The 24220-nt window shown below is 41.5% G+C and overlaps 1 protein-coding gene across 10 annotated transcripts in view; it reads right to left on the reverse strand.

Annotated features, from left to right (window-relative positions):
* DACH2 (dachshund family transcription factor 2) overlaps positions 1-24220 on the reverse strand; it is a 395863-nt gene that overhangs the window by 350397 nt on the left and 21246 nt on the right. The window contains exon 1 of one of the 10 annotated variants that reach the window (XM_075572853.1): positions 8688-8815. The exons of the other annotated variants lie outside the window; for them this stretch is intronic. Within the exon in view, the coding sequence (XP_075428968.1) occupies positions 8688-8722 (35 nt within the window). The 5' untranslated portion in view covers positions 8723-8815. Of the gene's footprint in view, positions 1-8687; positions 8816-24220 lie in introns of those variants that run through there. 10 annotated transcript variants of the gene reach the window in all.

The raw sequence follows: 24220 nt of genomic DNA on the forward strand, positions 1-24220 counted from the left end.
AGTACCTGTATGGGAAAGATCTATAGTGGATTTTATTCCCTTCTCCGCCTAAGGGTGATTACACCTTGGACCCCTTCACTGCCGACAGCTATCCTCTCTCTGAACAAATTCATCATGTTCATAAACGTTTCCTCACCTTCTAATCACTTAAAGATGCAATACAACTGCTGCTACTGAAGTGTTACCCATCATAACCCATTCCCTGCCGTGCAATGTGTTGCTGTTCCCTCCGGCATGGAAAGGGTTAAGCATCTGTTAAAACGCCATTGCATCCTATGGGTTCAGTGCTTTTGTACAAACAGCACCTCCGTGACCAAATGGTTTTAATTACAATTGATGCCGTGGGCTCTCGTGATGTTAATAGGACATACAGCAGGGGTGGCCAACTCCAGTCCTCAAGGGCCACCAACAGGTCAGGTTCTCAGGATATCCCTGCTTCAGCACAGGTGTCTCAATCAGTGGCTCAGTCTTCGGATGGCTTCAAATGTGCCTTCGATTGAGCCACCTGTGCTGAAGCAGGGATATGCTGAAAACCTGATCTGTTGGGGTGGGGGGTGGGTCTTAAGAACTGGAGGTGGCCACCCCCGTTATACAAAGTATCACTACTTTTGTTTTTTTTTAATTACAAGCTCAACTCGTCGTTTCATTCTGTTCTACAACACGAGCCAAACCGCTCTGCCCGTGGCTTTAAATCATTTCGATTAGTTTTTATTTTTAATCAGGCTTCGTACCACGACTATTTCCAAAACTTCAACCACGGAACTGATGTCAAATATTAGCGCTGACACGAAGTCAAGATGACAAATGAAAGGAATGCCCTGTACTGTATAGAGACATATGCTCAGCAAATGTCTGCCCTCTCTTCACCAAATGGTCCAAATTAAGGAGTTCAAACAAAAGGGTAACTTTGTAAGATGGTTAAATATTTCATATGATGTTTTAGCAATTATGGGCTTATCCCGGTTAACTCTAAATTGACACAAGAAGTTTACATCCGAAGCAGGCCAGATTAAATTTAAAAAAAAAGAAAGAAGATCAATAACATGTCATTGTAATTGGTTTGAAAAACAACACAAATTCTGAGAATGTACACATAAAAACATGTTTCACCGCAACCCATCACATTAAACAATAAAAGCTCCAATCCTATTTAGCAAACAATGACATGTCATGTATGAAGAGGATACAGTATCAGAAACGACCTCTGAATTTTTTTGCCATGAATAAAACATCTTAAAACAAGTAGTCTTTCTATTCATCAAAAGAAAAGAAAAAAAGGGACCCAAGGTCGCCTGTCAATAACAAAACAAACCTTCAGTAAATCAGAGGGCAACACAAATAAATTCCTCATCAGTAATTAAAACCAGCCCTCTCTGGCCCTGTGTTATCAGCTCATCAAATTCATCGCTCCTCTAGAATAACAGAACCACATCTGCAGTCATTACAGCACGCCAGATAAATCAATCCTCTCAATGATGCTTTGAGCCATCTCTGCTCCTTTTAACCAGCCCGATATTTATTTCCCCCTGACACTTCTGACATTCTATTTACTGTAGGCAAATGGAAGTCATACTGTCCCTTGTAATGGCTTTACCAAATCCCATTGTGGGGCGCATCTCGGAAGAATGATGCTGGCAATAAACAAGGTTTTATGGTGTGAGTTTGGAACTTTTTTTACTTGAAATCTAACTTCTGCAGAGGGCAGGTTCCCTTCCATGAGACACAATACCTAAGCATGAAAGGGTGAAAAGGGACAAGTACTAGGACAGAGACACAGCATCCCTCATTTTCAACCTGTGGGCTGTATTTAAAGCTACAGCCCAAACCAAAGAGCATTACTATTATATACAGTAAGGGCCAATGCAAGGGTAGCCTGCTCCTGTCCTTAAGGGCCACCAACAGGTCACTTTCAGGAAATCCCAGCTTCAGCACAGGTGGCTCAATACTCTTTGACAAAGGGCTTTGCCCGAAACGCGTCAGAGTGGGTGGTTGGTCTCTTTTGTGTGATATCTCCCCTTGTTGACCATTAAAGGAGTTTTTTAACCTATGGTGTGCTGGTTCCTGTTGCTTGTCCCTGGGCTGTACCCCACTTTCCTCTCTAGAGGCTACTTTCTCCTAATACTGCCTTAATCTGAAACCGTGAAAAGGCAGATCGTTTAGTGCTGGGGTGGCCAACTCCAGTCCAGTCCTCAAAAGCCACCAACAGGTCAGGTTTTCAGCATATTCTGGCTTCAGCACAGGTGGCTAAATCAGTGGCTCAGTTGTTGACTAAACCACTGAATGAGCCACCTGTGCTGAAGCAGGGATATCCTGAAAACCTGACCTGTTTGGTGGCCCTTGAATGGTGGAGTTGGCCACCCCAGGTTTAGTTAATATTAGTCCTTTGTACTTAACAATTGTTAGATACGCTGTCCGGGTACTCGGGATAGGCTTCACAAAGTAAAATTATAGCCGTTCCAGACACAAGTAAAAAGGCATTCCTAACGTATAGGAACTAAAGCACATGCAGGCTCTCTCAGCCTCTCATTACATGTGACAATGTCTATTAGCAACAGGAGGTATTCACACAAGACCTCTTCAAAGCAAACATATCACACTAATGATCGTAGCGTGGATAAATCTTTCTTTACCATATTAAACCCTGTTACTCAGAGTATTAATCACAATGCTATGGCAGGCTAGTATTGTGCTATCAACCTTTCAGCAGAACAGTCACAAAACACTAAATACCAGTCCTCACAGGTCACGTTTTCAGGATATCCCTGCTTCAGCACAGGTTGCTCAATCAGTCCCTGCTTTGACTTTGTCTCTGATTGAGCCACCTACACTGAAGCAGGGATATCCTGAAAACCTGACCTGTTGGTGGCCCTTGAGGACTGGAGTTGGCCACTCCTGCTATATACCAACCGTGGCTTTTGGAATCTTTGCATTGGGTAACAGCTAAAACCTGCCTTATGATCTGTGACTGGATAAATATCCAGGAACGCAGAACTTCTCTTACCAACCAGTATACTAGAGCATAGGAAAAAGCCCAGCTGAACACGGCTTTGCATTGAATTACTGTAGAAGTGTTTCGGTGCACACTACACATTGGATGTCTCGCAGGTTAAGACGTGTGCTGTATTATTCAAATAGCAATGGGTGAAGCTTGTATAGGCTACATTGTAAAATCATACGGCATTCAGTGTGTGGGTCATGTCACTGCTACTGTATCTGTCGGACTTCATGATAAATACTATACCTAATGTCAGGCAGAGAAACAAATCATGTTCCTTGCAGGATATCTGTGCTACGGAGAAATACAATTCACACATTTCTTATGCTTTTTCTTTATTTTCTGCTAAAGAGCAAATGCATGTTCATGGTATTACTTTTATTAATATCATTATTAATAGCTGTGCAGTTATTAACAAGCGCATCCTTATGATCAATGTTAAGAAAATATGAAGGTTTTTGTCAGCAATCCTGAACATAAATGGATTCATTTCAATACAATTCCACACCTGTCAAAGTTAAACAAAATGACTTTTTCTATCGATATATCTTGTACCATTTTTCCACGGCGGTTAGTAAATGTTTAATAATGTTCTTATTTGTTTAAATACAAAATGAGTGTGTTAATCCTTATTTGTGAAGAAATGAATGTAGGAATTTGTGCCAAGGTCATTCATTTGGCTTTTTATAGCTTGCATAAGACATAATAAACACACACAAAGATAATGCTCGTGAATGGGCTTCCAATATTATTTTCTACACTAAAAGCAATTCGCACTGCAGCTGCCGTTCCTCTGGCCAAAGGCTGATAATGCTGCGGCTTTGCTGTGACTTCGATTTACTGCTTACTTAAATCATGAGGCAATTTAAATGACTCTTCTTAATTAATCATTTCACAATAGTTATTGGTATTTAGATGGCTTGTTTCCTGTTGTTCTATAGATATTGCTGCCAGATCCATTCTGGATCTAATGCGAAGACATCTGGAATGTAAATGCCCGTCCATGAGAAGGTGCCCGCGTAGGTCCATGTGAGCAGCGCATATTATATACTGTGAGATCATTCTCCTCCAACCTTGCGAAGAAATGAGTGAGTGATTCAATAGTGGATAATAGCTTTTTTTTCCCTGTCTTCACGTGAAGGGGCTGGGAGGTGTCTTCTGGCAGAACACTGCTTAGTAAATACGCCCCATAATCCAACATTATTTTTAAAGGCTGAAGCTATGTGATTAGGAATTCAGTTATAGGTGCCCAAGTATTCTTCTCATCCCCTTTTGTGGCATTATGACATCATAAGGGTCAGCCCACTAGTGGTCCTTATGACCACATGTTTGCTTAGGCGTTGTGGAGAGCTGCAGGGATGTTATTAGCAATTATTATTGTTTATTTGTAAAGCGCCAACATACTCCGCCGCGTGGTACAATGGGGGTACAGGGATTTGATCATTATGTCAACAGAGCTGCATTCAAATACAAATAAGCACAGATAAAGAGGTAATGGGGGCCCCTGTTCCCGAGAGCTTACAATCTAGAGCATTGATAATGCTGAAACAGAAAGGTAAAGGGGCTGCTATCTGTGGGATAGAGCCTGCTTCAGGTCAGAGTATGGTGCAGTCAGACAGCTGATCCCATTAAGTTGTGAGGGTTTTAGGGGGTGTTACATGGTGTTCAGATAATAGTGAAAGAGAGAGACTTTGAAATGTTTTGTTTAAAAACAAAATCAGGTAAATGTGATTATTAAATGAAAACGTGTGATGATACTGCTTTATAGTAACATATGATTGTGGGGTATTTTTTTACCCCCTGACGGCATGGAACAGTTAACGATCAAAAGCTTCAAAAGAAACGTATTTTGCTTGCTTATTTTAAAAAAGCCTTTATTTTGTTTATCTCGTCAAGTCAACTCATTAGCAGTCCAATACATTTCATTATTGACCCACAGGGCCTCCGACAGGGGAGGTGGGAGGTGGGGGAAGGGAGCACTGCTGTATGCATTTTCAGCAAACTGGGTAAGAAAAGAAAATCCGGCAAACAGTATCCGACGTTGGTGCAATGATTGGAGTTTGTACATTTTCTTACAGTGATTAATCCACACGATCTCCTACAGATTGTTGTGCAGTTGAAGTGCTTTGCAGAACAGCAAGAGAGGCCAACTCCAGTTCTTACTGGCCACCAACCGGTCAGGTTCTAAGGATATCCTTGCTTCAGCACAGGTGGCCAAGTCGTTGACTGAGCCACTGATGGAGCCACCTGTGCTGAAGCAGAGATATCCTTAAAACCTGACCTGTTGGTGGCCAGTGAGGACTGGAGTTGGCCACCCCTGCAGTACAGGCTTCACAGGTACCTTTCTACAGCCAACAGCTGCCTTATCTCGTCATTATGAGATGTCCAAATACTTTGCAAATGAATGAAAATGTAACAAAAAAACACCACAAAATTCCATGTGCCAATGGGAAGTGCGTCCTTTCAGGATTACTGCCAAAAAGATACATGTGTATAAAAAGATGACAGTAGACGCACTATTATCTAGAACAGTGTTTTTCAGCCAGGTTTCCTAGGAACCCTTGCGTTTCCCGGGCATCCCTAAAGGGTTTCCTGCAATATTCTGGTCATTTGAAAAGTGTATCAAATACAGAAGAATATCCAATGCATCTGATCACACACGCGCTGTTAGAGACGGTTGGGGTTCCTTACAATGCATCTAATCACAGACGTGCTGTTAGAAACGGTTGGGGGTTCCTCAGAACTTCACTTAGGGTTCCTCAACCAAAAACAGGTTGGAAGCCACCAATGTAGAACTAGAGAATTAGCTAGTTTCACTATTCTTTCTGCCAGAGGAAGCTACGGAGTCCCAGCCGTGGCGTCCCAAGGGAGAGGGGGATTCTCGCTGCGGGTGGTCCCCTCCGGAATAAACGGACCACCCGCAGCGGTGCCGAGGGAGGCTGCCGGGTTTTGCTTCTTATGCCGCGCCGTCTGCATCTTGCTGGTCCATTAAAAGCCATCACAACGTACAACTAATCTACAATACACCAGGACCCATATGGCTTCTGCAACTTTGCCGTTTGAAACCTATATATTAAAATGCAATCAACCTACGATCCTGTTCGGAGCTACTTGTTTTATGTGTCCGTATGAGATTTACAAACATAATAATACCTGACAAACCTTTACTTAGAGAAGCTCAAAGTGATCTAAGTTGAGGTCATTGTCCGGACAAAGAGATCATACTGCAGCCTACACCAAAGCCAGCTTGTAAATAATTAGCAGGCGCTTGACAACCCTCAGCAGTGAATATGAAACACCCAATAAAACCTGGGGATGATGGTCATATTTGTTGGATACAAATGTCAAAATCCTGGAAATGAATTACTAGGCAAAGAGACAGTCAAAACCATCCATCTGAAGGTCAGCATATGTTTAAGTACATTGATTCACCCAAACCTATTTCTACCCTAAATGAGGGTAACCAATTGGTAATGCAATCCACATCTGACATGAAACAATTCCGTGCCTGCACATGAAACAAGAATCCCTCGCAGATACAATAGTATGACTAACGGACAATGGCTGGAGCTTGAACAGGAATACAATCTTAATTCATTTCAGATGGAAATCCTTATTACCCGGCTGTGTCAGGTATTAGCTCATTTCTACCATACACTGCTTAGTGAATACGCACTACATATATCCCTTCATCACCAAGTCTCTATGTTAATGTTTTGTATATGTGCGAGTTAAGAAATGGCAAGATCAGGTGTGTGAAATCAGAACCTTCTATTCCAAAACCCTTCATATTTATTTTTTTTAACACAAAAAAAAAACTACATTATTTAGAACCCAAAGCAGAACACCAGGGCAAGTGCTTATATCTACAGTGTAATTGTATCTTTTGGAATTAGTTTACCTTTTTAAAGCTGCAGTTCAGTCAATATCCTGCATGTGTGTTTTTTTTTTAATAAATCAGTTCTGTAGTAAGAAAAAATACTTTTAGCATTTTCTGTTTTTAAAAAAACAACTTTGAAAGACCAATTTTCTTGTATTCTATTTTAACAGCCATTTGCTAAGGCACTGCCCCTTCATGTCCTGTCACAAGCCCTGGCACACCCCTTTGTCAGCCCTCCCTCTAGCACATGTCAGTGCAGGAGTGCTCGTGAATATTCATGAGCTTCCACTGACTGACAGAAGCAAATAAAAACATATGCCAGCTCTAATTATGTCACCAAATTTCGCCTATCAATACATGGAGAACAAATTGACCGGCAGCTATACAGTTCTTTAGGTAATTAGAGATTGCACACATGAAACTATTGAAGTAAAAAAATAAATTAAAAAAAAAAAAGACTGAACTGCAGCTTTAAGTTCTATTATTTAAGTCTCCTAAAAAAATATATACTTTATTTGGAGGTGTTTTTTTTTAATGTTATATAAGTATTTTCCTGCTTATTTTGAAAAACAAAAAAAATCTGTCATTTGGTTAAACTCCAAAACCACGACTAAACAAAAACATGTTTTGGCAAAACCAGAACAAAAACCAAAACACGGAAAATTCACAGAACGAAAACCACATCCTGAACCAAAACACGAGTCGGTCCCCACAGAGAACGGGACCATGCAATGGGTACACTGGGCTGTGGGTTACAACACATGTGTTTTATCAAAATAAAATACAGCAAGTTTAAGTGAAATAGCCTGCTAAGCACCAACAGAGAAATACATTCTACGTTATCTTCTATTATAAGGATCTCAAAGATGCTGCCAAACTAGTTGTATTATTTTTTTTTAATAAATTTAACAAAACAATATCAAGAAGGACTGGTGCAAGTATATTTTAAAGTATGTATGTATGTATGTATGTATGTATGTATGTATGTATGTATGTATGTATGTATGTATGTATGTATATCTTTATGTACATAGCGCTTTACAATACACGTGACTTAAAATCATAACACAATGGGAATAAACGCTTCAGATGAAACAATAGGAAAAGGAGTCCCTGCCCAGAAGAGCTTACACTCTAAGTAAGACTAATAATAAGAAAAGAAAAAAGTAAACGTGCATGTAAAAAAAGAAAACCTAGTTAAAACAACAAAATCTAAATAATTAACATAAGGTTACAGTGTATCAAACCACGACTAGATACTCCGTTGCAGATGAGGAAATACAGGGGTGGGAAACTCCAGTCCTTAATGGCCACAAGCAGGTCAGGTTTTCAGGATATTTCCTTGCTTCAGCACAGGTGGTGCAGTCATTGACTGAGCCCTTGATTGAGCCACCTATGCTGAAGCAGGGATATCCTGAAAACCTGACCTGTTGGTGGCCCTTAAGGACGAGTCGGCCGCCCCTGGGCTAGTACGTATTGTATGCAGATGTACAGTATGGTGTACAGAAGTGGAACATGATATTTTATCTTTGTTGAACTCCCCAGAAGTTTTACTTTAAAAAAATAGCAGAAACTCGACTCCGTTAGTAACAGCATCTTACAGAAGAAGGTGCACAGAGAAAAAGACTAGCCGTTCTGTTTCTAAGGCCTTTGCCAATATTACATAGTATCTGTGGAAGGTGCAGCCCCCCGTCTCACTCTCCCCCCCCCCCCCACCTTTTATTGTATTTACAGAACGAGAAGCAGGGGGGTCTCTGGAACTGAACCGCATTCATTTCAGCTCCGGGGACCCCCCTGCTTCCTGAGACTTACCAGTAAAAGTGGCTACCTCGCCGCGACCAAATCATGTGCCACCGAGGGACCCTTTGCCGCTCCGTTGCTGGACGCTCGGCCACTGCCCGTTTCACCAATAAGGTAAGCTAAAATAAAGGGTTTTTGCGGTTAGGGTTGGGGGTTAAGGATAGGGGTTTTAGGTTAAGGGGGTAGGGGATTAGGGTAAGGGGTTAGGGTACGGGATTAGGTTTTTAGGGTAAGGGGTTAGGGTACGGGGTTAGGTTTTTAGGGTAGGGGATTAGGGAAAGGCGTTAGGTTTTTAGGGTAGGGGGTAACGTTAGTATTAGGGGGATTTATGGTATGGGGTAAGGTTAGGGGCTTACCTTGGTGGTGAAACGGCCGTCAAAAAGATGTCCCGGCAGCGATGTGAGTGGGGGCAAAACGTCCGCAATCACATATCCTAGACCGTATCACTGGTACTTCCTGGTCTTTCAATCCCCCGCTGCATGCGGCTGCTTATTAGCTCACGTGTTACAGGGATTTAAACCTCCATTCCCCTCCCCCCCCCCCCCCCGGAGGGGACGGTATTGTCGCTACTTTCAGTGGTGACCGCAAACCAGAGGGTCCCCAGAGCTAAACGTCACGTGTTTGAGCCCTCGGGATTCTCTGGGGTTACAAGAAACTCACACGGGGGGGGGGGGACTGGTCATTTAACTCTTTCCATTCATCAGAATAAAATACCTAAAAAGGTCACCACATGATAAAAAAAACAGGTCTATCAACAAAGATTTAAGTTGGGAAGGAAGTAAATCCCACAGCCCAAGTGCAGTAAAACAGACATTTTCAAAGGATACTAAAATTGCTGTCGTAAATCCGTATTAATATCCATCTTTCTGGGGGACACTAAACGTTCCAGGCAAGTTATAGTTTGCACTTTAAAATCCCGATAACCTATTGCTCTGCCTCTCGGAGGAAAGCAGCTGCTGCTTCCACATATTGCAGACCTTCACGGGTTAATAATGCACACCTCTATGCCATGGAGATCTGCAGTGCTACACGCAATGGCCCCCTCCAGCCTACGAGGGGTTAACACACGATAAAAAACCCATAATGACATGCAACCCATTTTTGACCCATGATATTTGAGACGGCAGATCAAATGCTTTCCACGGCCGACTCGCACAGCGACTCGACTTTGTTGTGTGTATTTGAAGTGCAGTATTAGCACAACCTCCTTACCTTTCACCAAACTCGAGAGCTGGAACTGCTCAGCGGTTCTATAAATACGGACGACTTCATCCACATCTCGGGGCAGTTCAACAACAGTTTAAAAGGGAAGCGAGGGAAGTGCTTGTGTGCGTGAAGCTGCATCAAAGAACGTCGTGTTTTGTGAGAACGGCAAAATATTCCTCTCTCTGCCGTAGAGAAAGCATTGGATCTGACAGTACAGGCAGTCCTCGGTTATCCGACACAATGCGTTACTCAAAATGGCGTTGTAAAGCGAAACGTTGTAAAGCGAAACACGTTTTCCCATAGGAACACTGTTTAAATGAAAGGTTCCGTTCCTGAAGGCATTTTTAACACTAAAATACACCAAATATTTTATGCCGGCAATAAGATATGCAGCACACACATAAATTATATAGTGTATATACTGTATTATATATATATAATATAACATAATAAATAATATATTATATAGTATAATATAATATTATATAGTATAATATTATATATATACGCTCTTACGACGCTTTGCAATGTTGTTTATGTGAATGTGTATATATATACACACATACACAACGTTGCAAAGCGTCTTAAGAGCGTTGGATAAGCCATTTTGGCGTTGTAAAAATGAATATAGGTATGCATTGCATAGCGTTGGATAAGCCATTCGTTGTAAAGCGAAGCGTTGTAAAACGAGGACTGCCTGTATTCTGTATTCAGGTGGTATTAAGGCAGCACGGAGAAATATTAGCATCGTTACTGGAAATGAGTGCGGGCCGATCCATTTCTCATATGTACACTCACAAGAGGGCAGTATGATACATGTACGGGAACATTTCCAAACTTCCAGCACTCTTACCTTTACGAGGCTGTATGTACTACTTGCACGCTGTGTATATACAGTGCGCAAAGTGTGGTAGTATTAGGAAGTATGGAGCACCAACCACTTAATTATTTTCACATGCAGAATACCACCCTGGTCAGATCTATGCCCCAAAGTTTAAATAATGTAGCTATCTTTTAACATCAGTGTCACTACTTTTTTTTTTTACCATCGTGTATACTGTAAATCCCTGCAATCCCCTTAAAGTTTGGCAAAAAATACACAATATTCTTTTTTTCTTGTCAAATTCCTATGAACAATCTTAAAATAAGTATTTAAGCACACAAGTATGTTCTGTATTATTCCCATAGGATAGGAAAAATCAGTCATTGTGATGCATGGATAGTAACCTGCAAATTGTTGCCATACATGCGACACGACACAGGATGGACTTTAAGACAAAACTGGTCTGATGAGGATTTCCACAGTAATGTAAACACAAATGCCCATATTTACTAAATGATGCTATCCACCAGGCACCCTACCGCCCCAACTCAGAAATGTCGTCTATTAAAATTGGAAAGTGAGGATCAGATTAGGAAATTCTAACTCACATAGGCCTAGAATAAATTCTGTTCGGTTACTTATTTATAAAATGTATAACACTTAACATGATATGAACCTAAGTATAATGGATGTTAGTGATAATGACATGAAAATGGTGTGCAAATGATGCATTACCATATCGTCTCCTATCCACAAAAGGCCGTTAAGGTTAACACAGAGACCACTTAACGTTGGATTATCTAAATTGTGGTTTAACTCCTATCCAGACACTGGAATAGGACTTCTGCAGTGTCTGTCACAGTTAGGCTACGGCCACAGTCACTCCGCGAGCGTGCTGGAGTCGGAGCGCCTGGCGGCGCGTGCACCTTGTCAAGCTGTGATCTGTGGTCTGCGAGGGGAAAGACAAGACTGCGATGGGGGGGCGTGGCCATGAGGTCACGCGGCTGGTTCGCCCTCATTGGCTGAACCGCCTCCGTGACCTGACCAGCACTCCGTCGCCACTAGAAAAGACAAAATACTTGTCTTTATGAAATGTGGTCGTGCTTTGCGTCTCTACGCGCGCGCGCAGGCAGGTATGGGGCCCGGCCCCATTGAGGGGCGTATCTTGTTCCCGCGGCGCACGCTGCAGCTGACAATGGGGACATAGCCTGAGGCATGAGTTAAATACCTTCGCATTATCTCCCTCTCCTCTCTCTCCACTTTATTAAAAGCCCTATCTCAGGGTGTGGACAGAAGTAACGCCAGGGCTGGAATAACGTCGCGTTACGATAAACACAACGCTATGCCACAATAACGCTAATGAGATGGAGCACGGATGATATTGTGTTTGCATATAATTAACAGGAACACAATGTCTGCACCGGATTTCGGTAACTTCACCTTATGTTCCGACTTAACAGAGCTTAGTACATCTGGGCCATGGAGTCCAATGTTTTACTCCTCATTAGCATGTAAAGTCTAATCTTATTGCTCATTATCCTGATGGATTTCGTGGGCCTTCAAGTACTAGAGTGGAAGTAACACCGCTTTAGAGCAGGGGTGCTCAACTCCTGTCCTCAAAGGCCACCAACAGGTCAGGTTTTCAAGATATCCCTTCTTCAGCACAGGTGGCTCAATCAGAGACTCTGCCGAAGACTGATCCTCTGATTGAGCCACCTGTGCTGAAGCTGGGATATCCTGAAAACCTGACCTGTTGGAGTTGAGCTCCCCTGCTTTACAGTATGAACATTTTGCAGTCACTTTTAATTTACAACTGGGTGCCACCGAAGTTACCAAAAATGGGGTTGCTTCTCAGTCATTGTTTCTCTTCTCATTAGCTGTGTAACACTGGGGAGAGCCAGCTGCAATGCTCGCTCTCTACAACAGAATGCTTTGGGGTATAAAAGGCAGAGGCCAAAGAATAGTGTTGGGATTAATGCATGTGCAGCGTTGACAGGGTGCTAAGCAGCAATTAAATAAATGCCATTTGTCTCCTGACATGTTTATGAGGGAGAATGCAGCTCCCACCCTCTCTGCCCTGCCTCACAAATTATTCCTCTACCTACAGCCTATGATTAGATTGTCATTTCCAGTGGTATAAATAGTACTGAAGTCATACTGTGCGCATTGTCACTCTATACCAGGGGGTGGCCAACTCCAGTCCTCAAGAGCCACCAACAGGTCAGGTTTTAAAGGAGATCCCTGCTTCAGCACAGGAGGCTCAATTAGCGGCCCATTCGAAGAGTGCACAACCTGTGCTGAAGCAGGGATATCCTTACAACCTGACCTCGTGGTGTTCCTTGAGGGCTGGTGTTGGCCACTCCTGCTGTACGTTAACACATAAACAAGGTAACATATTTCACTGTATACTGTATATTGTTTATCGCCTAAATAATTTGTGTGAAAAAGAAGTGGGGCTTCTCCACGACATAGTTACCATTTATTACTGATATCAAACACTGTGTATTTCAGTACAAAAGCTTAGAATTAAAAAAAAATCTCCAAATCGTTCCTGGACTGGTGACCCATATTGGTGTTTGATGACCAAATGATCAGGCATGAGAATCTACATATGATTGTCCTAAACTGTTCCATCATTCCATCAGCTCAAATAGCCCAAAATGTCACATCATTTTGGCCATATTACGTATGGTATTCTGTAGGTTTTAAACACACTCGGTATATATTTGTAGCCAAAGTTGATGTCATTTTCAGGGTGGAAAAAAAGTTGATGCCATTTTTATGCTGTCAATATAACTTTGCCGTTAGCCCCATCCATAGAGTTCAGTTATTCTGGTAATTTACCTTTGGGTTGATATCAATTTTATGTTACCGAACCATTCGTATTCCTTATTGGAACATGTGACAAATGATAAAATATGAAGTGGCCTTTAAGTAACTGGAAATCTTTTAATGAACCCACCCAGAGACATTTCACATGTCGGTTACATACATTTCATTCCTTCTTCAGAGTTTGCGAGGAGGTGTAATTGAAGTAATTTATTCTGATTTAGGCTTGCTAGCATGGACTGCAAGAAATTTCAAATAGCGGCTAACATTAAAGAAATTAACAGCAGTGTTTTAACAGTAAGTCCAAACAGTAAAAGGTTCTATTACTCATACACCATTTTAAAAGGGCAGTTCCAGGCGGAAGTCGACACAATGCTCAGTGTAACAGTGTAACTGGCTTCCTCAGAAATATTGAACCCCTCTTCTAGTACAGCCATACCCCGCATTTACGTACGCAATGGGACCGGAGCATGTATGTAAAGTGAAAATGTACTTAAAGTGAAGCACTACCTTTTTTCAACTTATCAATGCATTTACTGTATTGCAATCATCATATACGTGCATAACTGATGTAAATAACGCATTTGTAACAGGCACTAGTCTCCCTGCTTGAGCACAGCTTCGGTACAGGTAGGGAGCCGGTATTGCTGTTCAGGACGTGCTGACAGGCGCATGCGCGAGCTGCCGTTTGCCTATTGGGCGATATGTCCTTACTCGCGAGTGTACTTAAAGTGAGTGTCCTTAAACCGGGGTATGCCTGTAATGTTAAAATTGTTCTTATTCGTATCCTGTGAAGAATTAGGATTCCCTTCTCTTGAGACCCACTAAATCAGGGGCGGCCAACTCCAGTCCTCAAGGTCCACCAACAGTTCAGGTATTCAAGATATCCCTGCTTCAGCACAGGTGGCTCAATCGAAGACTAAGGCCATGCGAGTTTAAGGCGACTTGCACCCAGCGACCTCATAAAAGGGGAGGGCAAGAGGCACGGAGAAGCTCCCGATTGCCGCAAGGGGAGACCGTCGCCAAAAAAAAATCAATTATCAGTGACTTATGTACAATACTTATTACTACTGATCTGGTATTCCTTACCTTATTGTTTGCTACCCCCCTTCCACCCGCTCGCCTACAGGGGTATTTTAACATCACAATTTGCTTTATTTTTATGTCACTTGTTTTTCGGCGTTATAAAATGGTGTATTAAAGTTTTTTATTTTTTGGATTTTAATAGTGGATGCCATTGTTATACCTCAGGCCATTAGACATTTTCTGTGGACATATGGTCTTTTATGGATTATGTTTATTTGTTTTTTCTTTTTAGGCATTTGTCTATCTGTGGATATTATATCCTCTAGTTATTATTTCATTTCACCTGGGACTTTGAGTCCATACTGAGGATATTTGCATCTTGTAGTTATGCAACTTGTTCTTGCCGTGAGTGCAACCAATAGGGGACTTTAGTGATCTCTGTCACTTTCTTTCTATTCTTTTCCTTCTCTATATATTATTTTTGGATATTATGGTTTGAGCGACGTCCCAATTTCTTATTTTCTACTGAAGCAGGGATATCCTGAAAAACTGACCTGAAGGGGGCCCTTTAGGACAGGAGTTGGGCACCCCAGCACTAAATGCATATTTATCAGTTACTTCTATTCATCTATTTAACTAATAATGTCTTTACACACAAAGAACAAAAAGTATTTACCTGCAGCAGTGGGAATTCACAGTTTCATCACCAAATACGTTTAAAGATTGTAAAAAAAAAAAATGCCAGATCATTTGGCAATGGAAATATTAAAAGTAAGAAAATAAATAGTTAAATACTAATTACTGTATGCTTGTCTGGTTATTTTTTAAGTCTCCGATCACCTACAGTACGTTAAACCTGTTACACATGCCTTTGCCATTAGCTTTCTTTGTTCCTCGGCAGGACTGACCCTTTAGCTGAGCAAACACAGATGACGGTCTTTAAAAGATCTATTGTGGTTCTAACAGAAATGAATGCAGATTTGAAGGATAATGTCTTCATACCCATTTAAAGAAGTAATACCCCAATCTGCTGGCAGCAGTGTCCGTGACAGTGCACAATGAGTAATAGGGGTCCCTCAATATGAGGTTTGGGAAAAATGAATGGATTGCCATTAATGAATGGATTTTCCCCAAACGCAACCAAAACCACCAGCATTCTGCCTCATCTTTGCTGCCAACACTACTTTTTATATCTGCATGCTGTGCAATATCACAATGTATCCTCTATATACTGTCGTCACTGTATATACACATGGCATACGTGCTACATTTTCAAGTACGGTCTGCTCCCATTTTCCGCTTTCTGACTTTTTTCCCCCTCCTCCGATTCAAAACCAACCCCATTAAACATCATTCCTAATTAGATGATTAGTGCTTTGAAGGGCAGAAAAGAAGTGATTTGCATAATTTAATCATAAAAAGAAGTTAAAGATACGGATTTTGCTGTTCGTTTGTACAATTATCTCTCCGGCCTGGGGGGGGGCTGAGATATTAATGTGATTAAACAGTATTTCTGCATTAAACAGGCAACTGTGTGTCCTCCATTAAAGCAAGGCTACAGGCAAATGAAAAATTAATTTTAGAAGACAATCAATTTTATTCTACATGACTGTAATAAATAACAGCCCATCTGCAGACTAATCATTACGCCCTGGGAGGCTGCACATGTCATGAAGCCTAAATGACACACAACAAGGCTGAATTTCCTATCAAAACAGGAAAAAGCACTGCATTGTCTAGCAGGTACCTTGTTAGCCTCTAGTCCAGGGGAGACCAACTCCATCCTCAAGGGCCACCAACAGGTCAAGTTTTAAGGATACCCCTGTTTCAGCACAGGTGGCTCACGCAACGTTTGAGCCAGCTGTGCTGAAGCCGGGACATCCTTAAAACCTGACCTGTGTGTATTGCTTTTGAGGAGTTGGACAACCCCCCGCTGTATTCAGCGCACAGGATTTCCTAGAAGTCAGGTAAAAGTTGCGCGGGACAAATCCGAATCCGGCTGCCTGTACGGGGTTCAGAAGACAGCAAACATTCAAGGGAGGAATAGGATTAATGGCAAAAGGAAATGAGTGAAAACACTTGGTAATACTTAGCAGGCAGGACTCAACGGGCACGGGTTCCCAATGCTTCTTTCAATACAGGAATGACAAGATAGAACACAGGGCGACAACTCATTTGTTCCATATCTGATTAGCCGGCAGCTGGAAAATGCTTGAAAGGCTACTTATCAGGGTCTTCCGGCTGCAGATCTGGGGGGAGGGGACTAAGAAAAATGGATCAAAGAAAAGCTATCCTTGTTTAGTGGCACAGTAGGGTGATTCTGGAACGTGATATGCGCGATGAAGAAGCAAGTTCTCTGAGGTTTCGGGGGAAAGTCTGAAGCGGCTGTTCAGGCCCTTTTTCGGGCTGAAATTCCACATTAACGACCACTTTGGACGTTAAGAAGTCTCTGAGGCATATTCAGTAATTGGTGCTTAATGAATGGGCTGTATGGTGTTTACTGCTTAGTAGACATGGCAAAGGTTTATGGATTAAAGTTTCAGACCTGCAAAACTGTGTCACAAAAATGCACCATATTCATACAAAAAAATAAATCCTATTGTGTTCTACTGGACCTTATTGTGACAAATGTGACACATAGGCTTTAATGTTTAGTGTTCTGACTAGCGGCCTATTAGGGGAGGAAGGGAGTGAGGTCACACAGATAACAACAACAACAACAATGTTAAAGTAATTCATTGCGGTTTTCTATATTTTATACATTATGTTGATGGAAAAGTGTGAATATATCAGGGAAGTAAATTACATAGCAGAAAAACCTGAGCATTTTGGAATTAAATGAAGTGGGGTCAATTGTGACTCCAGTAAGCCACATAAAACCGCAATATTCAGTCGGGTAAAAGTGCCAACCTCGGGCAACTCAATTAATTAACTCAATCTATTTTCTTCCTAATAATCCAATAAATCAAACTACAACCAACAACCGTATTGTACAACATGAAAACTCCTGTACAAACGAGATCTCTTCAAAGATGCAGTTCTAATTCCAACGTATGTTAAACACCTTTTACACCATTTTTACAGCAATTTCCCAGACTACTATATAACATATGTCGTAGCAACGTTAGAGCTGTGAACAGGAGACTTGTGAGCTTCAAAAAGCGTTGCACAGCAATGAACAACTCTGAACTGCAGCAAACCTAAATTTGTCCATGACCAATACGGAAAGCAGAATAGTGCCGAACTATTTTGGAATCAAAAGCAAAACAATAATATATGTTAGTTAATATTTAAAAAATTACTTTATTGGGATCCAAAATCTGTGGAAACTTTGATGTAGCAATAGTAAACTTGTAATAAACAGGTCTGAGTTATGTACGATGCAGTTATTAGAAACTCACTTATAAAACCATCTCCGAATATGTGAAATAAATATTTCTTTGCTAGATCTTTTCACAAGGAAGCACGGAGAGAAGAATGGAAAAAGTCCCCGGCACGGGAAATCTAATGGGGGGTTTGAAGAGAAATCTTATATTCCGCTCATGGCTGGTCAACTGAAACATAAACGGCTACAAAATACACTTCTGCACACTGATAAAGTTAGGCACGTTCTATAGTGCCGGGCGCGGATTTTTAGTTGGCTGACGTTAGTCAGCCTTTCTATACAAGGGCCGCGCGCGCGGCAGGGAGAGGGGAGCCGACAGACAGCGGCGAAGATGAGGAAATTAATCTTTTCGCGCCGCTGCCGGCGCTGAATATATGTGTGTGTGTGTGTGTGTGTGTGTGTGTGTGTGTGTGTGTGTGTGTGTGTGTCTGCACAAGTCTAATACATTTTTTCTTTTTACTAATGTTTTTTTTTAATAAATAATAAATTACACATAAACACACACACACACACACACACACACACACACACACACACACCCATATACATACACACACATACATATACACATAAACACACTCAACACTGTATACACAACACAGTATACTCACGAAAAGCATGCGGCACGTGCATGCGCGTTCGCATAGGCACGCACAGCCGCATGCTGTATATAACAGCCCTAACATTTAACAAGAGCATACATTCTGTATCTGCGAATTATATCAGAGAGAAAATAATGCATGGTGTGTTCAATGCCATTTCAGCATTGCGTTGCGGTTTCAGGGCAAAAAGCCACTTCAACAGGAAACGCACTTGTGTTTAATTACAGTACAGTACAGGACAATACCTCAACAGGATCCTACTGCATAGATAGCCCCCCAACATTACTGCAGACGGGTGTACCAATTACTTTTGCGTTTCCGTTTGGGATTCATTTAGCCTCTAACCATCAGGTGTGTCATTCACCATTATTAGGTGACTCTGGAACTGGGATGGGCAACTCCAGTCCTCAAGGGCCACCAACAGGTCAGGTTTTCAGGATATCCCTGCTTCAGCACAAGTCGAAGACTGGAACAACCTACCCGAGACTCTCACAGCCGCCACCTGTCTAAGTTGTTTCAAAACTAAAGCGGTCTCACATTTTAATCTGGTCTGTAACTGTTACATACGCCTATAATAATATATTATCTGTAACTGTGCATGCAATGTCTTCATATTTAATGTATAACCTTGTTCACTTAATGTAACCATGTATTTGGCACCATACTGTAACTGTGCCCAGGATATACGTGAAAACGAGAGGTCACTCTCAATGTATTACTTCCTGGTAACACATTTATACGAATAAAATAAATAAATAACAGATGGATGCCCAGATACAGGAGCTAAACTGACATTTTTTTTTATCACACCGCTAAACAAATAAGTATTTAGTGCTAGTCGACTATACTAATCTCCTACTAACAACAACAACGCTTCGCACTGAGGCTAAAGGCTCTGTGATTAATACCCTATAAATGTAGGCCAGCGCATCATTAATGTTATTATAGTGTGCATGGTAAGCACAAATTCTATACTTATTGTAAATGATGTAAAAATAATTACTACCGAATTTAGCATTTACCGCAAAGTAATTATATAGCCCTTGGCTACGTCTGATTTAGAGGCAACACTGGCCTCTTTTTGGATCACAGCTTCCCTGAATCCCATTATGAAATACCTATTAACAACACCCCTTCTGCAAGACAAGACGTTCCTTTAATGCTTCATTCTTGTTGGGATTTCAGCATCACAGCGAAGTCATTTGTAGACCGTCACTTGATAAGTAGGGGGAAGGAGAGCCAGTTATTATCCAATCTAGTATTTATTTTAACTACCTGCCCCCGATCGCAGACATCAATGTGAAATTATTCTGTAGTTATTCTGTTCAGCGGAAAATTGATGCAAATTAATAACTGTGTGTGTCATTAAATATCCCTCCACGTTGAAATGTCACACACAGGCTGTATAACTCCTTGCTGCTTACCCTGGCATCGACATTGCTGCAGCGTGGCTGCGGAACCACGAGAGGCCACGCTGCACTGCAAAGAATGATGCTGCAGCTGCCTGCAGAAATGAAGGGGTTAAAACGTGCATTTAACTGTACTGTTGAAAATGGAGACCAAAACAAAAAAAACAGAGTTATAACAATGGCTGTGCTACAAAGGAGACCCCCCCCCCCTGGACCCCACTTTGAAATACAATTTTGTTTTTGTGAATCGTACCGCTGAATAAATATTTGAGTGATCTTTACTAGAGAGGTGGAAATATAAAAATCGACATAGTTTGGGAAGTTGGTGAAAATAGTCTTTTTTTTAAAAAAAATTACACCGCAAGTTGCTGCCATTTTCACGTTTGCAAAATTGGTGAACTTTTGTTAAAAAAAAAAAAAATAATGCGACAATTGTAACATTTTAGAGCAATGAAAACTTTGCAAAGGAAAAAAAAACCCCAGCAAAATGTTCAGAGCAGGTGGGGAAGATTTTGCAAAGCGCTTGTGAAGACTTCCTTTTCCCAGCGTCTGCTGGCTTTTATTTTGTATAAAAGCACCATGCTTGTAGGTTTTACATTTTTGTCATATTTTTTCCTACAGGTGTAATTCCTATATTTTTTTCTGAAACCCCTTCAGGGGGACCCGTTAAAACACTGAGCAGGGAACCATTGCTGGTTTTCTTACAAACTACAATTTACCAAATTCACAACGTTGTGCTATTATTCCAGAAGTCCCCTGCTTAATATCTTAATATTTTTTAATCTTCTCAAAAACAAAATGTAACTGAATTATTCATGTTTTATTAGCTAGTTTTTCTTGCCTATTTACTTGTTTTATTTTTAGTAAATCCCTGGCCATTTGGAAGACAATATAAATGAATAATGTCTAGGGACACAAACACTAATCAATCTTATTGCAGCTAGCTTCATGCGCATACAGATAAAAGTGTACATCAAGGCAACATCATATTGTGTGATGTTGTTTACTTCAGATGTTTCCAGAATAGATTTCCAGTAAATTTACTGATCTTGTGCTAAAAAAAAAAATCAAAAACTCCCTTTTTACTTAAGGCGATATTAAATGTAAAATGTGTTTGTTGAGACACCGCTGTTCGAAGTCAATATATTATATATCCGATCGCAGCATGTGTTCCCAGTGCCGTATTATATAGCATTTGTGTGTTGTATTTATTCAATTGTTTAAAAAAAAAAAAAAAATGCAATGTAGAAAAAGTAAATATTAGAAGGTTAAAAAAAACAAAAATCAGCTTTTACCAACGATTGTGGGAATGATTAAAGTTCTAAAGCTGTAATCGGTAATCCTTTTTTTTATTTTAACATTTACATTTTTTCACATTTATATTTTTTGACGTTATTTGAAACAAGGGTTTCCCGAGAGCCGGACTGTGGCGCTCCAAGCTGCGGGGACCCCCTGGATGTGTGGCGCTCCAAGCTACGGGGACCCCCTGGAAATATTACATGTTTTAATTCCCTTTAAAGAATCCTTATCCGGAAGAAACAGTATGGCCATTGGGTCCAGCCTCACTCTGGCAGCCAACAGAAAGCCGTGACATCATCGCGGGACGAGTGCCGTTTCCGACTGGGTGACCCCGTCGCCATCTTTGTTTATCTTTGGTCATTTTTTGTTCCGAATTTTGGAGGAAAATTGCGACTATGGTGCAAATGTTTTCTCGGTATTCCTGTGCGAATTTGCACATTTTGGCTAATTTTCGCATTGTATCTGAGTTTTTTAAATTTTTTATCCCTTTGCTGATGGAGCGTAAGTATTCATTATTTGCACTGGTCCTTGTTTGAGCAATGTGCAGTATAGTATATATACCAGTATAACGCGCACATGTGGCAGTGAAAGGGTTTATTGTTTGCAAATGAACCTACAGCTGGTCGGTATGTTTCAAACATTTTTACATTCATGGAGCGGAAATCTCTCTGGATGGGGGAAGACGGATTCGCAGCATGTTGAGTACAAGTCACATGTTAGTTAGTACGTAAAGTAAAGATAATCACGCTCACGCTCATGCCATCACACATCACTGCGAGTCTGTAAGGCCGCGCTTATAGTCCCGGCGACGCAACGTCACGTCAAAACAGGTGTATTGAATCCATCACATGCGTCTATAGTAGGTGCGACGCGACGGAGCAACGGCTTGGTCGCGGTCGCTGGATGTCAATTAAAATTTATTTTTCAGCGGCACGTGAGCAGTTAAGCCAATGAGGGCAAACTGCTCATGGCCACGCCCCCACCACGCCCCCCCGGTCGCCATCTCTTGTCTCTAACACAATAAGCAAAAAACGCTGCTACAACGGCAAGGGATTACGTCACGCCGTCGCGTCGCCAGGACTATAAGTGCAGCCTAAGAGTGTGTGCAGTATGGGCATGTGGATTTCTACGTATGTATCCGTTATTCACTCTTTCCCCTAAATAAAACCCTGCAAGTCATTTAACGACAGACTTTGGCCGCCAACGTAGCTGTTACTGGTATCTCTCACGGATTCTATAGAGAAATGTAAAATGACATACTGTATTGTATACTGTACTGTTTAATGTGAAGCCGCGGTCCTGCGCTGTACAAGGTTTTAGTTCCGTGCCTATGAATGAAGTTGAATTCTTCCCCAGCAGAGGGGAAAGGATTCATTCCCACTGCCATTCAGGCTTCTTCTGTACACTGCAGGACTGCAGTTTGGGCTTCAATGGGGCTTTCTGGGCGAGATCGCCGAAACGGCAATCTGGCAGCGTACAGAATAAGCCCCTTAGACTCCGATATGACCTCTTCCACTAAAAGATATAGCACGATTCTCTGAAGCCTAAGAAAATCTTAACAAGCCTCTTTGCAATACCATCAATTTTAAGGGCAAAGCAATAACCTCTTTGTTGCTCAGCAATGGGAATATTATGCATAACCTGTTACGTTAATGTATTATGTTTAACCTTTTCTAACATGTTATTTCGCTGCTTCACCTCCACATGGAGCAGGAACGCGTTACATGACAATACCTCGGCAGCTCAGCTTGTACTAAAGAGGTTAATACATGAAAAATGATATATTTATTTTTTAAATGGGCAAAATTAGAATGTGAAACCAGAACCTTACATTGCATAACCAACACAGACCAAGTGTCCGTCTCTAGGTGTTTCTCGCCATGTCTTCTTTTATTTAATGTTTTTCAGTTATATTATGAGCGTCCTAAATGTTTTTCTAATTTTATACTTGTTTCCAGCATTTTCCAGGCTTTATTATGCTATAGTAGCATTTCCCTGCTTATTTTTTCAACATACCTTGGTAGAAATCTAAAACCAAAACCATATTCATGATCCTCATTTATTTTCGCAATATAAATAATCATTATCTGTATAGGAGAAAGTTTTTGCGCATCTGAGACTAGTTTCTTTCCATAAAGCAAAATACACAGCGTACATGGCCTTATGCTATATCATATCAATATCTGACTGGCACCCTCTCTCTCCCCCTTTAGGACCTAACTTAAAACACACCTCTTTAACGAAACCTATGGGTAGCTCCGTAGCCGATACTATACATCTCGTATGCACTGACCTTGGCGCCTTGCAGACGCACTTACCAGAACACCCTCCTACTGTCTCAGTAAGTTCTCCCCGCTTACCAATTCGATTGTAAGCTCTTCGGGGCAGGGATTCCATTTCCTATTGTTTTATGTCTGAACCGTGCATGGCTCAAGGCGATCTAGTGTGTGCGCTTGAAGATTCGACCCTTCAAACAGGGAACCATCTCCAACCACGTTATAGATCTAACTGCAACAGTCTTGTAAATAATACAAAAACGTGAATTTGGCGCCCCTTCCGTCGCTGATGATGGAACGGGATAGTCGCCACCTTTCCGTTCTTGGTCAGTGCCGACCATATCCTGTGTTCCACACATGTGCCAGACTCAATGACGCAGTAGCTATGTCCTGCGGGCCCAAGGGGCTATAAAACAACATCACGGCAGTACGTGCAGCGGCGGATTTCAAAATTCGCCACCCCATGGCACTTAGCTGTTGCCTCCTCCTCCTCCTGAACCGCAGCGTCAAATGATGCGGCGGACATCACCAACATGACATCATGTTGCCATGGTGACGTCCGATAGGCCAGAGAGCGCGCCAAAAGTATATGGGGCGGATATTTTTGCCGCCCTAGGCCCGGGCCTAATAGGAAATCTGCCATTGAGTAGGTGACCCTCTACTTCTTACGGGTTTCGCAACGCAACCACT

This window comes from Ascaphus truei, chromosome 16 (assembly GCF_040206685.1).
Source record: "Ascaphus truei isolate aAscTru1 chromosome 16, aAscTru1.hap1, whole genome shotgun sequence".
Lineage (NCBI taxonomy): Eukaryota > Metazoa > Chordata > Amphibia > Anura > Ascaphidae > Ascaphus > Ascaphus truei.